Raw genomic sequence first — 17562 nt, forward strand, 5'->3', positions numbered from 1 at the left:
ATATAAAATTTGGGCCTTTTTTAATCCAAAAATCATCAACTTCTAAATAAAGGAAGTAATACATCTGTAAATTGAGTGACATTTGGTTTCTCTTCTATCTTTTCTTAATGCAATCTGAAAAATTAATACCTATGTATATGATCGTCTTTGTCTTAAACTTATATTCTGTGATTCTGCCTTCATGGCATACCTTATTTATGTGTGCTTTTTCTCACAGAAAATTCAGGAGTTGGAAACTTCACTGCGTGAAGCTAAAGAAAGTGCTATGCACAAGGAAAGCAAGATTATAAAGCTGCAGAAAGAACTTGAGATGACTAATGACCTAGCAGCAAAACTTCAAGCAAAAGTTAATGAATCAAATAAATGCCTTGAAAAGACTAAAGAAATGATCCAAGTACTTCAGGTAACTTAACAAACTCATTTTACAATAAAAGGGTTTTTTTTTTTTCTTCTACTGTTGAATTTGACGGTTTACTTGGGACTCTCATCTTTTACTTGAACTTCCTGTTACCTATGTATGTATGAAGTTCAATACTCAAGCTTTAAGAGAGCAGGTGAAGGGGCCCCCGGGTGGCTCAATCGGTTAAGCATCCGACTTCGGCTCAAGTCACGATCTCACAGTTCTTGAGTTCAAGCCCCGCATTGGGCTTTCTGCTGTCAGTATGGAGCCTGCTTTGGATCCTCTGTCCCCCTCTCTCTCTGCCTCTCTCATAAATAAATAAATAAATAAATAAATAAGCAAGCAAGCAAGCAAGCAGAAACTTAGAAATGAAATGTAGGAATATATTTTCATGCAAAATAATGATTATTTTTGTATTCCTAGAAAAATTACTTTTAAAAGGCATATAAATACTATTCTAAAAGTCCTGGCTCATTCAATAAGACATGAACAGAGAGGCAATAAAAAACAATCTCATATAGTTTAATGTAAAACTAAAAACCAAGAAAATCAATTGTAAATCCTTAGAACTTTTTAGAATAATTAATATTTCAAATCACATTTTTATTCAATCAAGAAATATTTGTTGAGTCTTCTATATGTTGGTCATTGCTCTAGATGTCATGTATACAGCAGTGGAAAGAAAAGTACCTCCCTTCCTTCTAGTTGCTTATATTCTTGTTCAGGAAGACAGAAAATAACCAAGTATATATGTGTGTCAAATGGTGAAAAGTGCAATGGGAAAAAATTAAGCTAGACAAGGGGTGTATGGGTGCTGGGTGAAAGTGAGGGTGGGAGGGAAACCTCTTATCTTACAAAGCGTTGCTGAGCAGAGCCACACCATTAAGAGGACTTGAAGGGATGAGTGAGCTCTGTGGTAGCGGAAGGGCCTTCTAGGCAAAGGAAATCTCAGATAGCCTAGACATGTTTAAGAAACAAGCCGGTGTCTCCTGTGCAGAATGAGCAAGGGGACAGAGGTGGGAAACAAGGTAAGAAGTAGCGGAAAGTCAACTCGTAAAGGGTCTCACAGGTTATCGTAAGAACTTTGGTTTTTATTTTGAGTGAGCTGAGAAGTCGTCGGGATATTGGCAAAAGGATATAATGATCTGACTTAATTTTAAAGGCTGCCCTTTGAAAATCAAATCCAAGAGGGTGTGTTTGTTGTAGCTGCTACAACAAAGGGAAGCAGACTGCAACAACTCAAACAAGAGAGAATCTTGTTTCTCTATCTCATATAAAAGTATGAGTTCCAGGTTGGCAGGAGGGTCCATACTGCATGACCATTCAGAGGCTCACTTGTCTCCCATCCTATTTCTCCGCCACCCCTCTGGTGCTGTTTTCATCTGCATGGTTAAAGCCAGGTTGTAAGCAGTTCATGCTCCGGCTCATAAGAAAGGGACAGATGGAGAAGACAAAATTCATCTTAAAATCTCTATTCTTAAAGAAGGCTCTGGCCCAGACGTGGCACACATGCCTTCCTTTCATATTTCTTGGAGTTAAGACATTATGCCAGAGTTTTTGGCCCAGACAACTGGAAGGTTATAAACTTATATTCTATAAAATGCAACGTGTATTTAACTCAACATAAGAAAAAACTTTTAACCTATTCCCCACTATTTGAAAACATCTTGGATATAGCTGTCCAATATAATGTGGGGTTTATTAATTGAATAGAGAAGAAAGTAATTTGAACAAATGAATCATTAAAATTTTGTTTCAATCTTGATACATTTCCTTGATACATTCCTTGTATCATTACAAATTGTTTATATCGAGTAGCAGTGAATTTATTAAAAATTTAAGTTACATTAAAACTTTAGGGACATCCTGCATGATGGGAAAAAAAGATTTTTTTTTTAATGTTTATTTATTTTTGATAGAGAGACAGAGCACAAGTGGGGAAGAGGCAGAGAGAGACACACACACACAGAATCTGAAGCAGGCTCTCAGCTGTCAGCACAGAGTGGGGCTCAGACTTACAATCATGACCTGAGCCACCCAGGCACCCCAGAAGAAAAAAGATCTTATTTATGATGGTCACAAAATCAAAAATAAAATGCTTGAATGACTAACCTTAACAAAAAATGAGGAAAACATATATGAAAAGAGCAAGAGAACTTAAAAAAGAAATACAGAGCGTGTGGTTTATAAGAAACACACCATTTCCTAGGTTGGAACTTCAATACTGTACAAGCCTAAGTTGTTCCCAAGTTAATTCCTAACTTTCATGTAATTCAAATCAGAATTTCAAAGGAATTCTTTCTCAGGTAGAGCCAGGAAACTTTCTTAACTGAATCCATCTAAAATGCAGCTGATAAATAGGTGATATAACAAATTTATGTTTGCAGTCTTCTCAGTTTATTAGTGAAACTATTTAAGACTCAGTATTTCTTGAGTGCAGCATTGGTCGCATGCCATATGTTTGAAATATGGAATTCTGTTGTCTTTCATTTCTAATTCGGTATTTTCAATTTTGATTTCTCTTACATAAAAATGTTTTAAATAATGTTATATGTGACTAATTTATTTCATTATACCATGACAAAAAAAACTGCAATCTCAGCATTTTCTTTTTAGTGTCACAAGTGGATACCTTTTTTTTTTTTTTAAAGTTCTTTGAACTTTTAAAACAGTATATAGACAAGTAGATCAGTGGAAGAGAATAGAAGGCTTAGAAGTAGACCCACACAAATGCAGTCAGCTGATCCTAGACAGAACAAAGGCAGTTGAGTAGACTCAACTTAGCAACTAGTGATGCTGGAGCATCTGGACTTCCATAGGCCAAAAAACGAATCTTGACAGATACCCTCTATCTGCCACAAAAAGTAACTCAGTTGATCAAAAATCTAAATGTAAAACACAAAACTAGAAAACGCCCAGAAGAGAAGATAGAAGATCTAGGTGGCCATGGGCTTGGGAGTGACTTTATCTTAGATACAACACCAACAGCATGATCCAGGAAAGAAAAAACTGGTAAGTTGAAATGAAAATATTTAAATGAAAAATATCTGCTCTGCGAAGGACAGTTAAGAAAATTAAAAGACAAGTCACAGACCGGAAGAAAAATTTTTGCAAAACACATATCTGATAAAGAACTGTTGTCCAAAATAAACAAAGAATTCTTAAAAGTCCATGATAAAAACAACCTGATTAAAAAATGGGCAACAGATCTAAACAGACACCCCACCTAAGAAGATACTCATGGGACAAATAAGCAAATGAAAAGATTCTCAGCTTCATGTCATTAGAGTATTGCAAATTAAAACAAAATACACTACACTATAACACCTATGGTATCTCAAAATGCCATGCTCATCAAAATCCCAAACATCACACTAAATGCTGGTGACGAGCTGGAGGAATAGGAACTTTCATTCATTGCTTGAAGGACTGCAAATGGGACAGCCAGTTTGAAAGAGAGTTTGGCAACTTCTTACAAAACTGACAACACTTCAGTCAGCCACATTCTCAGGGAGTCTCTGATATGAGCATCTGAATCAGAAGGTGGGGTATTGAACGGGTGCTGTGACTGAGCAAACAGTGGGCTTCTCCAAGAATGGGCTTATCTTACCCTGTCATCAGCCTCCTTAAGCTGAGCATCTATCATTTTGCATCTTTTCAGTCTTTGCTAGCCATGGTGTGCATGTGAATGTTTCTATGGGGTTTGGGGTGAGAAAGCCTAGAGAAATAAAGAGAGCTCTCTAGATCCCTATTTAGATGGGTTTTATTTTTTATTCAATATCTAATTCTCCATTGTATGGCTGTGGTACAATGATAAAAAGTGATTTATTCAGCAATAATAAGAAATGAGCTAACAAGCCACAAAAAGATGCAGACGAACCTTAAATACACACCACTAATTAAAAGAAGCCAATCTGAGGTGTCTGTGTGGCTCAGTTGGTTAAGCATCTATCTTTGGCTCAGGTCATGATTTCATGGCTCATGAGTTCAAGACCTGCGCCGGGCTCTGTGCTGACAGCTCAGAGCCTGGAGACTGCTTTGGATTCTGTGTCTCCCTCTCTCTCTGCTCCTCCCCGGCTTGTGCTCAGTCCCTCCCTCCCTCCCTCCCTCTATCTCTCTCTCTCTCTCTCAAAAATAAATAAAACGCATTAAAAAAAAAAATTCAGAAGAAGCCAATCTGAAAAGACTACATACCCTATGATTCCAACTATATGACATTCTGGAAAAGGCAAAACCAGGGAGACAGTAAAAAAATCAATGATTGCCAATGGTCTGGAAGGGGTTAGGGAGGGAAAGATGAATAGGTGAAACACAGGGGATTTTTAGGGCAGTGAAGCTATTCTGTATGATACAGTAATGATGGATATGTGCCATTTTACATCTGTCAAAATCCATAGAATGTACAGTACAAATAAAAAACCCTAATGCAACCTAAAATATGTCAATATTGGCTCATAATTTGTAACAAATATACCACACTAATATGTGATGTTAATAATGGGGGAAATGGGCAGGGTGGGGAGGGAGATGGAGTGTGACAAGGGTATATGGGAACTCTGTGTACTCTCTGCTCAGTTTTTCTATCAACCTAAAGTTTCTCTAAAATATAAAAATCTGTTTATTAAAAAAAGATTTAAATATATGCAAGTATGTATTTATGTTTTTTTTTTTTTTTTTTTCTGTGATGGGAAGTAGATACATTGACAGCACTGGATTGAACCATCCTTGAGTACACAATGTCCCAACAACACTTTATACTGCTTTGTGCCTTGGTTCAGTTCTAGTTTGCTGTTTGTATTGCCATTCTGGCATCTTTTTGTTTCATTTTACCCTCCCTGTCTCCCCCCTCCCACCCCCCCCCCCATTATTCTCAACATTTGTTGCATTTTGTCTTAAGTATTTCATTTTTAATTGGAAAAAAATTTGTTTTAAGAAATGAAAGTCATATGTTCTTAATTACATATTAGCTTCCAGTAGTTTCAAATATACTTCACATCAAATATCTGCTTGTTCATTTTAGGATTAAATTTTGGGCCTTTTCCTGCTTTTCATATATTTGAAGTTTGCTGTTTTAAAATGTTCCTACCAAATCAAGGTAGTTAACAACTCTTTAAAACTGCTCTGAAATTATTTTATTTTTCTCTTCTCTAAAAAATTTAGGACAAAGTTGCTTTAGGAGCTAAGCCCTACAAAGAAGAAATTGAAGATCTCAAAACAAAGCTGGTAAAAATAGACCTAGAGAAGATGAAAACTGCCAAGGAGTTTGAAAAAGAGTACGTCTTTGCCTTAATTGAACATGACTTTAATAGCTCAAGTTTCCCTTCTAAATTATATAAATTTCTTTGCATTGGTTAACTTTTTTAAATATATGGAAATATTGTTATTGCTTTTTAAAATATCCACATCCACAGATTTTAAACTTGTTAAATTCTCAGGGGCGCCTGGGTGGCGCAGTCAGTTAAGCGTCCGACTTCAGCCAGGTCACGATCTCGCAGTCCGTGAGTTCGAGCCCGCGTCAGGCTCTGGGCTGATGGCTCGGAGCCTGGAGCCTATTTCCGATTCTGTGTCTCCCTCTCTCTCTGCCCCTCCCCCGTTCATGCTCTGTCTCTCTCTGTCCCAAAAATAAATAAAAAACGTTGAAAAAAAAAATTTTTTAAACTTGTTAAATTCTCATTACATATCCAAAGTTTTTTAAAAATGTGCATAGTTCTGGCCAATTACTAATACAATGTTTCTTTTGATGCTTCTTGCTCAGTCATCTATAAACAGCTTAAAAACGGCCTTTTTATGCTTGAAAATGAATGTTAAAAACCTGTATGTGTGTGTTTGTGTCTAGCAGTTTGACCAAGGTTTCTGTTGGTTCTCTTCATTTAATTTGTTCCTCCTGTTGTGTTTTTGTGTAAAGGTTGTATTTCCTTTTAAATTATGGTACCTAGTACCCAAATGCGTAACCTCTTTTTATTTGTTTATGTATACTACTGTACATAATGGCACGCCTAAAATTCTTTATGATATGGCGTAATGAAAGAGCATGAAACAGAGTCAGAGACAGTGAATTAGAAATATAATATTGCCACATTATTATATCACCTTGCATAGGCTGTTTAATCTCTCTGGGCTTTATGTTCATATACAATAAATAAAACAATAAGTTTGTATTAGACGATTTCTTAAGATTCCTTCTGGCTCCTAATGCTTTTTGTTCTTCCTATAAATATTTAACAAGGATACCTAATTTGCCCAAAAAGTAGCATTCTGAAGCTTTTGCATCCGGACTAGCCTTCCATTGATAAGACTATTGGTTTTAGTGAAACTTATACCTATCAAGTTCTTCACTATAAAAAAAGCAATTTTACTTAGAGAATAGGATCCGCAGATAACTTTCAGAGTCTCTAAAGGCAGAAAGTCTCATGATTTATCACTGCTGATTAATGCTTAAACCAGGAGTTCATAAAATATCACTTTCTACTGGGAGACAGTGAGCAGAATTTGTTTGACCTTTGACTATCACACTGGACTGGACTGCAGCCGGGGTTTACTTCCCTGACAATGTAGACATAGGTAGAAGTTTTTTCTCACTTTCATGCTCTGGTAATTGTTGTATCCAATTAATAGCTATTGGGCTTCCAGATATTTAAAAAGAATTGTTTAAAAAAAAGTACTCCTGCAACCAAACAGAATGCTTCTGATTTGATGGTGTTGTACCTATAAAACACTTGGTACCAGGAGGGTATCTGCTACTACTTATGGGTTTCATGTCAATGTGATATATCTTATTAGAAAATTCTTGACAGCAGTTCTGTTTATTCTTCCATTAAAAATTAGTTGCTAGGCTTTTACATATTTCCATTGTTCTTTTCAGAATTACTTCTACAAAAGCCACTGTAGAATATCAAAAAGAAGTTATAAGGGTATTGAGAGAAAATCTTAGAAGAAATCAACAAGCGCAAGATACCTCACGTAAGTAGAAAATGCTGATATTTCCATAACTTTCCATTTTACTTCTCAATACACTTAGACATTTTGAATACTATTATATATGTGACAGTCAAGAATAAACATGTTAATCACTAATTTAGAAAGAACTGTTTTTGAAACAAACTTACTGGGATCATATTTATCCTGTACCCAATTTAGTTTGGTTTCCTATAATTTTAACTGTCCATTGGAGATTCTTAAAAAATACAGATTTTACCTTTGCATTATCAGATCATCAGATCTTTACATAGTAGTGAAGACATTCACATCTTAATAGATTTTAACCATAGGCACAGTAAAAATACAATCAGTACACAGTAGAAATAAGGAAATAAAATCCTATTTGTTCTTAGTACTGAAAATACAGAGTTGATGGTTATTTGCAAACTCTTTGAAATCGTGCAATCTTTTTGAAACTGATTTTAGACAGTTGTCAAATCTAATGATCAAATTTCTCATATGATTTCCTCAACCTATATCTTTTTCCATATTTTTATCTCATGTTTCATTTGAAAAGAGAGGATGCTGAACAGTACTTGGGACAGCTTTGTGTAGTAAACACTGAACTAAGGACAGGTCACTCTCACTTCATGGCCCTATGAAATCATGGGGACAATAATACCTGACCTTCTAGCTTATATATATACTTATTGTAAGGATCAAACTGAAAGTTGTGTGTGAAAGCACACTGAAAGTTCTAAATGTCAAGCAAACATAAGGTAATACTTGTGTGTATTATTATCTACTCATTTAAAAAAAAAAATGAGAAAGTGTTAAAGATGTTGTCTAGTACATATGTAGACTGAACTTCTCTAGTGGCTATTGTGGGATAATTGCACCCCTACCTGGAAAACTTTAAGGGATAAAAATAGAAATGAGCAAGCTTTGTTGTTACAGAAGGGTCAAGATAATTAACTCTTGATTTGTGACTTTCAGTACATATTGTATCTGAATTCAAAGTAATTCAAAAGAAAATGGACATTAAGTGTCTTCCCCATACACACCTTATCACCCTTTTGTAAATTGTTGGTTACACAGTGGATTATTCTACGTAGAAGCACCTCACATTTTAATGCAGTTTTACCTGAAATTTAAAAAACAACTCCTTACATTACTTCTACACACATAGTGCAGAATACTTAATAATATATGCTTTAGTATCTTTCTGAGGTTTATTCAGTTAACAAGTATGTGTTGAGAACTTACAGTGCACTGAGTAACTGGCAGTGGACCCCACACGCACACATTCTGTATTGTAAGAAGCCCTCTGGGTGTTTCCACTGATGGAGAGGAGAGAGAGTGAAGGACCACACTCACTGGGGAGATTACTCCTGCTGCCGTCATTGTGCAAGATTTCAGGGAGCACTGTGGTGGGAGTGGACTTGGTGGGTTGGAGAGAAGCAGGAGGACTCTAGAGATAATTAGAAGTGTTGATCACATAGGCACAGGAAGTGAGGTAGAAGGAGGAAGGCAAGGATGTCTTCTAGGGAGATGATTGAGATGGTCTGGTTTTTACAGTGACTTATTGCGCTCAGTAACATTCCCTTTATTTTGAACTTTGGAGATAATTAAAATTATCACTTTTGTGTGTATTTGCCCTCCTCACAGTTGTATCAGAATGTACGGACTCTCAGCCTTCAAATAAACCCTTAACCTGTGGAGGTGGCAGTGGCATCGTACAAAGCACAAAAGCTCTTATTTTTAAAAGTGAATATATACGGCTAGAAAAAGAAATCTCTAAGTTAAAGCAGCAAAATGAACAGCTAATAAAGCAAAAAAATGAACTATTAAGGTAAGATCTGCTTACACGATATTGAAATTATGCTTCTGGCTATTACATGTGGGGAGCATGGCATATACATATGCATATATATTTTTTGCAATTGGCAAGCCTTCACACATATGGGGAAAGTCATTTTTAGAGTATATGTAATAAATTTTTTTTTAATTTTATTTAAATCCAAGCTAGTTAACATATAGTGTAATAATGATTTCAGGAGTAGAATTTAGTGATTCATCACTTACATACATTACCCAGTGCTCATCCCTACAAGTGTCCTCCCTACTGCCCATCACCCATTTAGCCCATGCCCCAACCCAACACCCCTCCAGCAACCCTCAGTTTGTTCTCTGTATTTAAGAGTCTCTTATGGTTTGCCTCCCTCTCTGTTTTTATCTTATTTTTCCTTCCCTTCCCCTATGTTCATCTGTTGCGTTTCTTAAATTCCACATGCATGAAATTATGATATTTATCCTCCTCTGACTGACTTATTTCGCTTAGCAGAATACATTCTAGTTATTTTTTTTTTTAACGTTTATTTATTTTTGAGACAGAGACAGAGCATGAACAGGGGAGGGGCAGAGAGAGAGGGAGACACAGAATCTGAAACGGACTCCAGGCTCTGAGCTGTCAGCACAGAGCCTGACGCGGGGCTCGAACTCACGGACCGTGAGATCATGACCTGAGCTGAAGTCGGACGCTTAACCGACTGAGCCACCCAGGCGCCCCAGAATACATTCTAGTTATATCCATGTTGTTGTAAATGGCAAGATTTCATTCTTTTTGATTGCTGAGCAATATACTACTATATGTTTATATACACACACATACCACATCTTCTTTAGCCATTCACTAGTCGATGGACATTTGGGCTCTTTCCATAATTTGGCTATTGCTGATAGTGCTGCTATAAACATTGGGGTGCGTGTGCCCCTTCAAATCAGCATTTTTGTAATAAATGTCTTTTAAGAGGAATAAGACTATGGGATACCATTCCAGATGTTTGCTATCAATTGATCTATTTTTAACAAAGCCCAGAAGGAGGAAGTAAACAGATCTTTGAGGGGCAGCTCAAATATACCACAAGTCTGTATACCCAAGTCAAAGGAGAACTTAAGTCCATTATTGTAGCGTATTTCCTTTTACTTCATAAACAGTTCTAACAGATTTAATTATTTGGCTTCTATCAAGGATTAGAATCTTGTGCCAAGCACTTTACTAATGATACAATAGAAGAAAAATAGGCATTAAACAAATAGCTAAGCAACTAATTTTTGCAGTGAGTGCTATTAAACAGCAACAGAAAAAAACACATTATCTAGTTGTGGGGAGGGGTGATGGCGAAGAAACTGATAGAAGAGCAGTTATAGAAAAGGGTAGAGGTTAGGCCAGATGAAAGAAGAGACATATAAGCCTTCTAGGCAGGGGCCAGCATGTGCACAGTCTTCAATCAGAAAGAATAACCTGTTGGTGGAACTGAAAGACACCCACTGTGACGGGGGTGTAGAGAATGAAACATTAAGGTACAAGAAGAGATGCCAGAGGTCACTGGTCTAGGTTACTTACACAGGCCTTTTTGGGTCACTCTGAGGAGGCATGGGTGATAATCTGCAATATAATGAGAAAGTGACCTCCAGTAGAGGATTTTAAGCCAGGGCCTGATGAGATCAGATAGCATCTCTGGCTCTAGAGCAAATAGGGAAACCCAGTTTAGGAATCTATTTGCTATAGTCCAGGCAAAAGATAATTTTGGCATGGACTAGAATGGAGCCAATTGGGATAAATATAAGGAGATAAATTTGAAAGATTAAGTGTGAGGTTGGGTCCACAGACCTGGATGACCAAATAAAGGAGAGCAAGGCCTCTGGGATTGGTCCCCAGGCTTCTCTCTGCAGGAACTGGATAAATGCTGGTGCCATTTCCTGCAACAAGCAAGACTATAACTAGTTCAGAAGCATGGTGTAGTATTTCTTTTAAAATAACAAAGGTACATTAAAGATTAGTCTATCCAGAAGATTAATTTGTCAAGTTATTGCTGCAAGGTATCAATAGGTAAACCACTCTGGATGATCTCACTGATTCATTTGAAAATCTGCCACACTCTAAGCTTTCTTTTCAGGACTCCATGATTACAATTGTTCAATTAATGCGACCTCATTTCATTTTCTGAACTGTGAAAATAATCGAAGCAGGAAGCATTAGGTGGGAATATAAGTATGATAAAATGGTAAATTATAACAAACAGGCAAAGGTGGGGGGGAGAGAAAGAGAGTTGGGGTGCCTGGGTGGCTCAGTCAGTTAGGTGTCTGACTTCAGCTCAGGTCATGATCTCATGGTCCATGAGTTCGAGCCCCACATCGAACTCTGTGCTGACAGCTCAGAGCCTGGAGCCTGCTTCAGATTCTGTGTCCCCTCCTCTTTCTCTGCCCCTGCGCCACTCGTGCTCTGTCTCACTCTATCTCTCAAAAATAAATGTAAAAAAAAGAGAGAGAGACAGAGACAAACCAAGAAGCTGACTCTTAACCATAGAGAACAAACTGATGGTTACCAGAAGGAAGGGGGTAATGGGATGGGTGAAATAGGTGATGGGGACTTAAGAGTACACTTGTTGTGAAGAGCACTGGGTATTGTATGCAAGTGTCGAATCACTATTTTGTACACCTGAAACTAATATAACACTATATGTTAACTGTACTAGAACTAAAATTTAAGATTAAAAACAAGACAAAGTGGTAAATTATATGTTGTATATATTTTACCAGAGTTTTAAAAATTTTTAATGTAAGTGTGAATAAATTTCAGGAATTGAGCAGACTTACAGTCTCTTTTTTTTTCCCCCCTACTACATTCAAGCAATAATCATCATCTTTCCAGTGAGGTCAAAACGTGGAAGGAAAGAATCCTTAAAAGAGAGGCACACAAAGAAGTTACCTGTGAGAATTCTCCACAGTCTCCTAAAATGACTAGAACAGCTTCCAAAAAGAGGCCACATACACCTTCTCAATGCAAGGAACGGAATTTACAAGATCCTGTGCCAAGGGAATCACCAAAATCTTCATTTTTCGATAGCCGATCAAAGTCTTTACCAACACCTCAACCAGTTCGCTATTTTGATAACTCGGGTTTAGGCCTTTGCCCAGGTAAGTAAATATCCTGGTTCCTTAGAAATCAGGGGATATCTGTCAGAATTTATCTTTAATCTGTGGTCCCAAAGAGCAAGTTTAGACAAGATGTAATTGAGCAAACTATGGTACTCAACTTGATTTGGCATTTCTGGGGTGAGAAAGTTTCTCCAAAGCATGGCACTAATGTGTATTGTTTTTTATCCCAAGCTAAGTCTTTATTCTGCCTCTTAAACCTTCAGCTTTTCCCTAAGAGAAATAAGCAATTCTGTTAAAAACATGAAGACACTACCCTATAAACAAAACTGTTACCGAAGAAGCCCTTCTTATCAATTCAGTTGGCCAGTATTTCCAATAGCATTATATTCATTTTACACAAGCCAGATCATAGACTTATTCCACTTATTAATTCAATCAGTCAGCAAAAAATTTTGATCTCCGACTATGTGTCAGATACATTGATAAGCAAAACCAGACATGGTCCCTTACCCTACTGGAGCTTATAGTCCAATAGGAGATACAGTAATCAAGTAGTCAAAAATAAACAGGTAAAATTCTAGAGTATAAAAGGCTATGAAGCATATTAATAGGTTTTTGCTGCAGGAATATTAAGGAAGTCTTCCTTGAAGAAGGAAACTGAGATCTAAGGTTAATGTGAGTTTCCTTAACAAAGAGGGGAGGGAAAAGTATTTCCGGCAGATACAACAGTGACAGCCCAAGGTAGGAGGGACCATAACCAGGGGAAGCATTAGAAGAAAGATGGTATGGCCACAGCACAGTTAACACAAGCTGCTGTGGTTGGAGGCCCTGAAGGCAAAGAGGAGAAGAGCCATGTGTGTGGGAATTTGTAGATTGTATAGAAGAAGTCTTTGAGAGATTTTAAACAATATAATGGCAGGGGATCATAATGAGTTATAAATTTTGAACACATCACCTTAGTTATATGGTAACCAACAAATAATAGGAGCAAGAGTTTATGACAGTTGTCTAAGCAAGAGGACATACTAGCGTGGACCTGAGCAGGTTCAGTAGAGCTAGAGAGAAGTAGACGGACAGGAGAGATAGGGGAGTCAAAGCAGTCATAGGTGCCTGGTAGATGGTGGGAGGGGTGCCAGACACAGAGGTGTAGAGCATTGCAGAAGAAAGTCTGTAATACTGTGTTTCTTGTAGTCCTTCTCACCACACAGCATTGATTGTGTGTGTGGCCAGAGCCTTTGTGGCTGCATATCTGCCTGTCAGAAATCCCATTACACAGTTGTAGAAATCTGCAGCAACAAAATTGTACACCTAAGGAAAGCAGTTGCCAAATCATTTTTGGCCCCAAGTGAAGGTTGTGGATTTGTGAGGAACTCTACTGTGTGACTTTAAAAGAAATCTGTCCATTCTCATCAACTTTAAAATCAATATTAGATAAGTCCTCAGTCTTAAAGTGCTCTTTGGGATATAGGAAGACATCAATTTGAAAAAATGTTTAAACTATTCATTTTATGGAATAGTATTTAACAAACATTTAAGGACCTGCCATTAGCTAACACTTACATGGAACTTTTGCTGTATATGCATACATGCTATTTTAGAAGAGTCTTCTGAAAAACCAGGAAACTCTTAATCACCTCTTGATTTTATCTGATAATGCCAGAGACACATGCATGATATGAAACCACAAGTAGAAATGCTTAAGTCTTTTTATCAATATATGGATCACTCTGGTACTATTTTTAAGTAAAATAAATAAAAGAGTAGGCTGGAGGGACACCTGGGTGTCTCAGTGGCTGACTCAGTTAAGTGTCTGACTCTTGATTTTGGCTCAGGTCCTTATCTCATGGTTTGTGAGATCAAGGCCCACCGGGGCTCTGCACTGACAGTGTGGCACCTGCTTGGGATTATCTCTCCCTCTCTCTCTGCCCCTCCCCTGCTTATATATGCTCTCTCCCTCTCTCAAATAAATAAACTTAAAAAAGAAAAAAAAGAGTAGACTGGAATAATATATAAATCAAAAAACTGACCAATTCAGCCTTAAAGGACATAGTCCCAGCCTGAATTAGTAAAATACCATTCTAAGAAAATTTTAATGCTTTTATTTTGAATTATAAAAGATAATTTAAAATTTCTCAACAACTTGAGATAATTGCAAAGACCAGGTATGAGAGATTTACTTATATGAATATAATCATTTGAAAATTAATATTGTTTATAAACAAACGCAACTGAAGTGCTTTTTAAAGGCTCAAAGAAAGTTTTCCAAGGATGGCTAAATAGTCTCCAAAATTAATAGTATTTGTTTAGTATAGCATTTTTTTTTCCCTAAAATTCAGGCAAAAGAAAATCAGACTCAGTCTGTGTTTGATTTCACTTTGAATCTCAAACTGATGAATTTCAAATGAGACTTTATTGCTTCTTGGTTTTATGTTCAAAATGGTTTTTCTAACAATTGATTTTGTGAGAAAATGGGGAATAAACTTCTCCAACTCTGATGAAGTGAAATATACCTTTATAATGACCAAACATGAGGTTAATGACCATATTGTCATTTTCCATTCTTCTTATCTCTGCTGTCTTAGCATTGTTTACATTTCCAATTCAATTAGAATTTCGTGTAGTTTTTTTAATAAAATATGGTTACTTTTGGGTTTTTCTTTTTGTTTTTTCTCAGAAGAACAAACTGCTGGAGCAGAGAGAGTGGGTCCTCAGCCAAGTCTTTGGCACACCTCCTCAAGAAAAGATATGCCTGAGTGCAAGACCCAGTAGGCTCCTCTACCGTCACTTTCCTGGGGGCCCAGCGTTTCCTGCTGAGAAATGACTGTGCTTTTACGTTATGTGCCTATCCCTGGCAATGTTACCACAGTCCAACATAATTTCAGTTCAGTTTTCACTTTGCCACTAGAATTGGAAGATGAAGGAACAGGAGATTAATGCATTCCAATAATTTGGAATGACTGATAGCAAAACCTCCTTGAATGTGGTAATACTTTAGAAATTGAATTGTTTTATTTATTTATATATTTTATACAGAATAAAATTATTGAAGGAAATTTCCAGTCTTTCCATGCATATACAAAATGTATTCATCTTTATTAATGTAATGTTTTACACATGACTTAGGTAATTCTAAGGCCTAATACATAAAGTGTCATTTAATTAACATTATGAACTACTTTTTAAGTGCCTTGAACATTGAATAAATGTTTAATTAGTGGTTCTGAATCACAACTTTATGTAATATTGATGGTTTCTTGGTGGGGTATTCAGGGTACATTTGGCTGTACTCATTTGGTGACTTGCAGAATTTTGCTATAAGAATATATACATGCTTCCTGGATTTAAGTTGCTAAGGGACAGCAAAGTGCTCTGACCTCTTCATTTTCTAGCCTGATCTTTGTTTTGCTATAATAAATACAAAAATTCTCTTTGTTTTTCTGTCCCCACCCACTCCCTATACAAGAACTCTAAATTGGTTGATTTGTTATTAGACTTTGTACTGTGCTGCATTTTACTCCCAGCGGTAAGAACTTCATACCATTTATCCTACCCTTTTATTTCAGACATGAGGAAACAACACCTGAGTTTCTATCAAAGTAGAAAATCTTAGAAACCCAGAGTCCCCACACATACATAAGGCATCTGTGGATGGGCTTCATGCAGTCTGTAAGACCTCTGAAATTCTATGTTAATTTGTATGTAAACTCATTTTTCTAGGATACTTGGGTCCATACTTCTATCATATTCTTAAAGGGATGTGTCATCCTATAGGAGGTTAAGAACTATGGTTTTAGAGAGCATCTGTTACTACTTTTAAATCATAAGACTTTGAAAAATCACATAAAACAGCAAGTTGCATAAGGTTTAGAACAGTTAGTGATTTCAGTGCATTCTTGGCTCTTTGATAAAATTCATTCAAAGGAAGAGATTGTGAATTACATCATAGCCATCGTTTTACAATCTATGGATGGATATTTTCCCTTAATATACTATCATAGGCATTCACTAGGGCTAAGGGAAGGTGTCCCTTCCAATAACTGTCTCCCCCGAGCCAGTCCCTTCGGAGTTGTTTCTCCTTTCCACTCTTACCCCAATAAGACACTATAGCAGAGCTGCAGATTTGTTTCTTGACAATGTCTGCTCCTCCACTGAATAACAGTAACTCAAGGTAGTAGGTTCACCTGGATAATAAAACTAAGTCCATTACACGTAATCAGTCATCAGGTATCCAGTCTAGTAGAATATTGCTCAATTCTAGAATTTGGATGTCCATTTCCTTAGATTTGGGAAGTTTGGGGCCATTATTTCTTAATAAATTTTTTGACCCTCTCTCTGTTCTGGAAGCCCCATAATGCATATATTGGTCCACTTGCTGATGTCCCACGAGAACCTTAGGCTTTCTTCACGTTTCTTTATTCCTTTTTCTTTGATTCTTTCTGCTCCTGGATCAAGTCTTGCTATTGAACCCCTCTGGTAAATTTTTTAATTCAGTCATTGTATTCTTCACGTCCAGAATTTCTGTATGGTTCTTTTTTTATAGTTTCTATTTCTTTGTTAATATTGTCATTTTGTTCATGCATTGTTTTTCTAATTTCATGTAGTTGCCTATCTGCATTGTCTTGTAGATCACTGAGCATCTTTAAAACTATTATTTTGAATTCTTTGGTAATTCATAGATCACTTTTTCTTTGGCGTTGGTTTCTGGAGACTTATTTTGTTCCTTCGGGTCATGCTTCTCTTTGTGTGTACATGTGCTTTCTGATTTTTTGCTGACTTTAATGTATTTGAAAAAGCAGCCACCTCTTCTAGTATACAGATTGCTTCACACAGGGGAATGCTTACACCAGTCAGACTGGTCATAGATGCCAGAGGTCTCTGAAAACTTTTATGGGGATATGACTTCTCTGGGCTATGTGTATAATTTGCCAATTTCTTTTCTGAGAGCTGGATCTCTTGCTCCCTCTGGTGTCTGTCTGCAGTACAGCATGTTCTTTAATGCAGTAAGAAGCCACCAGCTCTCCTTTGTTCTCATTAGCCCCCAGGCGTCCAAAGCATCTCAGCCCCCCATTAGCACCCCAGGTAGATAAGACAAATGTCAGTCTTGGACATCCTTCCGAAAAGCTGGAACACCAAGCACATACTCTATTCTTCCTCCTCTCTCCCAAGTGTGCTGAACCATTCTGGTCTCCTTCTGGGGCACTGCAGGCCGTCTAGTGACAACTATGCCAGTTCCGTCAGCACTCCCAAGTCAGGCAAGATAGAAACCAGTCCCTTGGGCTGCCATATGGAAAGAATTTTGGATG

The 17562-nt window shown here is 37.1% G+C and overlaps 1 protein-coding gene across 6 annotated transcripts in view; it reads left to right on the forward strand.

Annotated features, from left to right (window-relative positions):
* The window catches only part of CENPE (centromere protein E), an 80423-nt gene extending 64933 nt beyond the window's left edge, over positions 1-15490 (forward strand). For 5 of the 6 annotated variants that reach the window (XM_058721767.1, XM_058721771.1, XM_058721772.1 and 2 more), the window contains 6 exons: positions 218-403; positions 5561-5673; positions 7263-7360; positions 8987-9170; positions 12012-12298; positions 14934-15490. In XM_058721767.1, the coding sequence (XP_058577750.1) occupies positions 218-403; positions 5561-5673; positions 7263-7360; positions 8987-9170; positions 12012-12298; positions 14934-15028 (963 nt within the window). In that variant the 3' untranslated portion in view covers positions 15029-15490. The remainder of the gene's footprint in view (positions 1-217; positions 404-5560; positions 5674-7262; positions 7361-8986; positions 9171-12011; positions 12299-14933) is intronic. The other variant, XM_058721768.1, reaches the window with a different exon arrangement.
* The last annotated feature ends 2072 nt before the right edge of the window (positions 15491-17562 follow it).

This window comes from Neofelis nebulosa, chromosome 3 (assembly GCF_028018385.1).
Source record: "Neofelis nebulosa isolate mNeoNeb1 chromosome 3, mNeoNeb1.pri, whole genome shotgun sequence".
Lineage (NCBI taxonomy): Eukaryota > Metazoa > Chordata > Mammalia > Carnivora > Felidae > Neofelis > Neofelis nebulosa.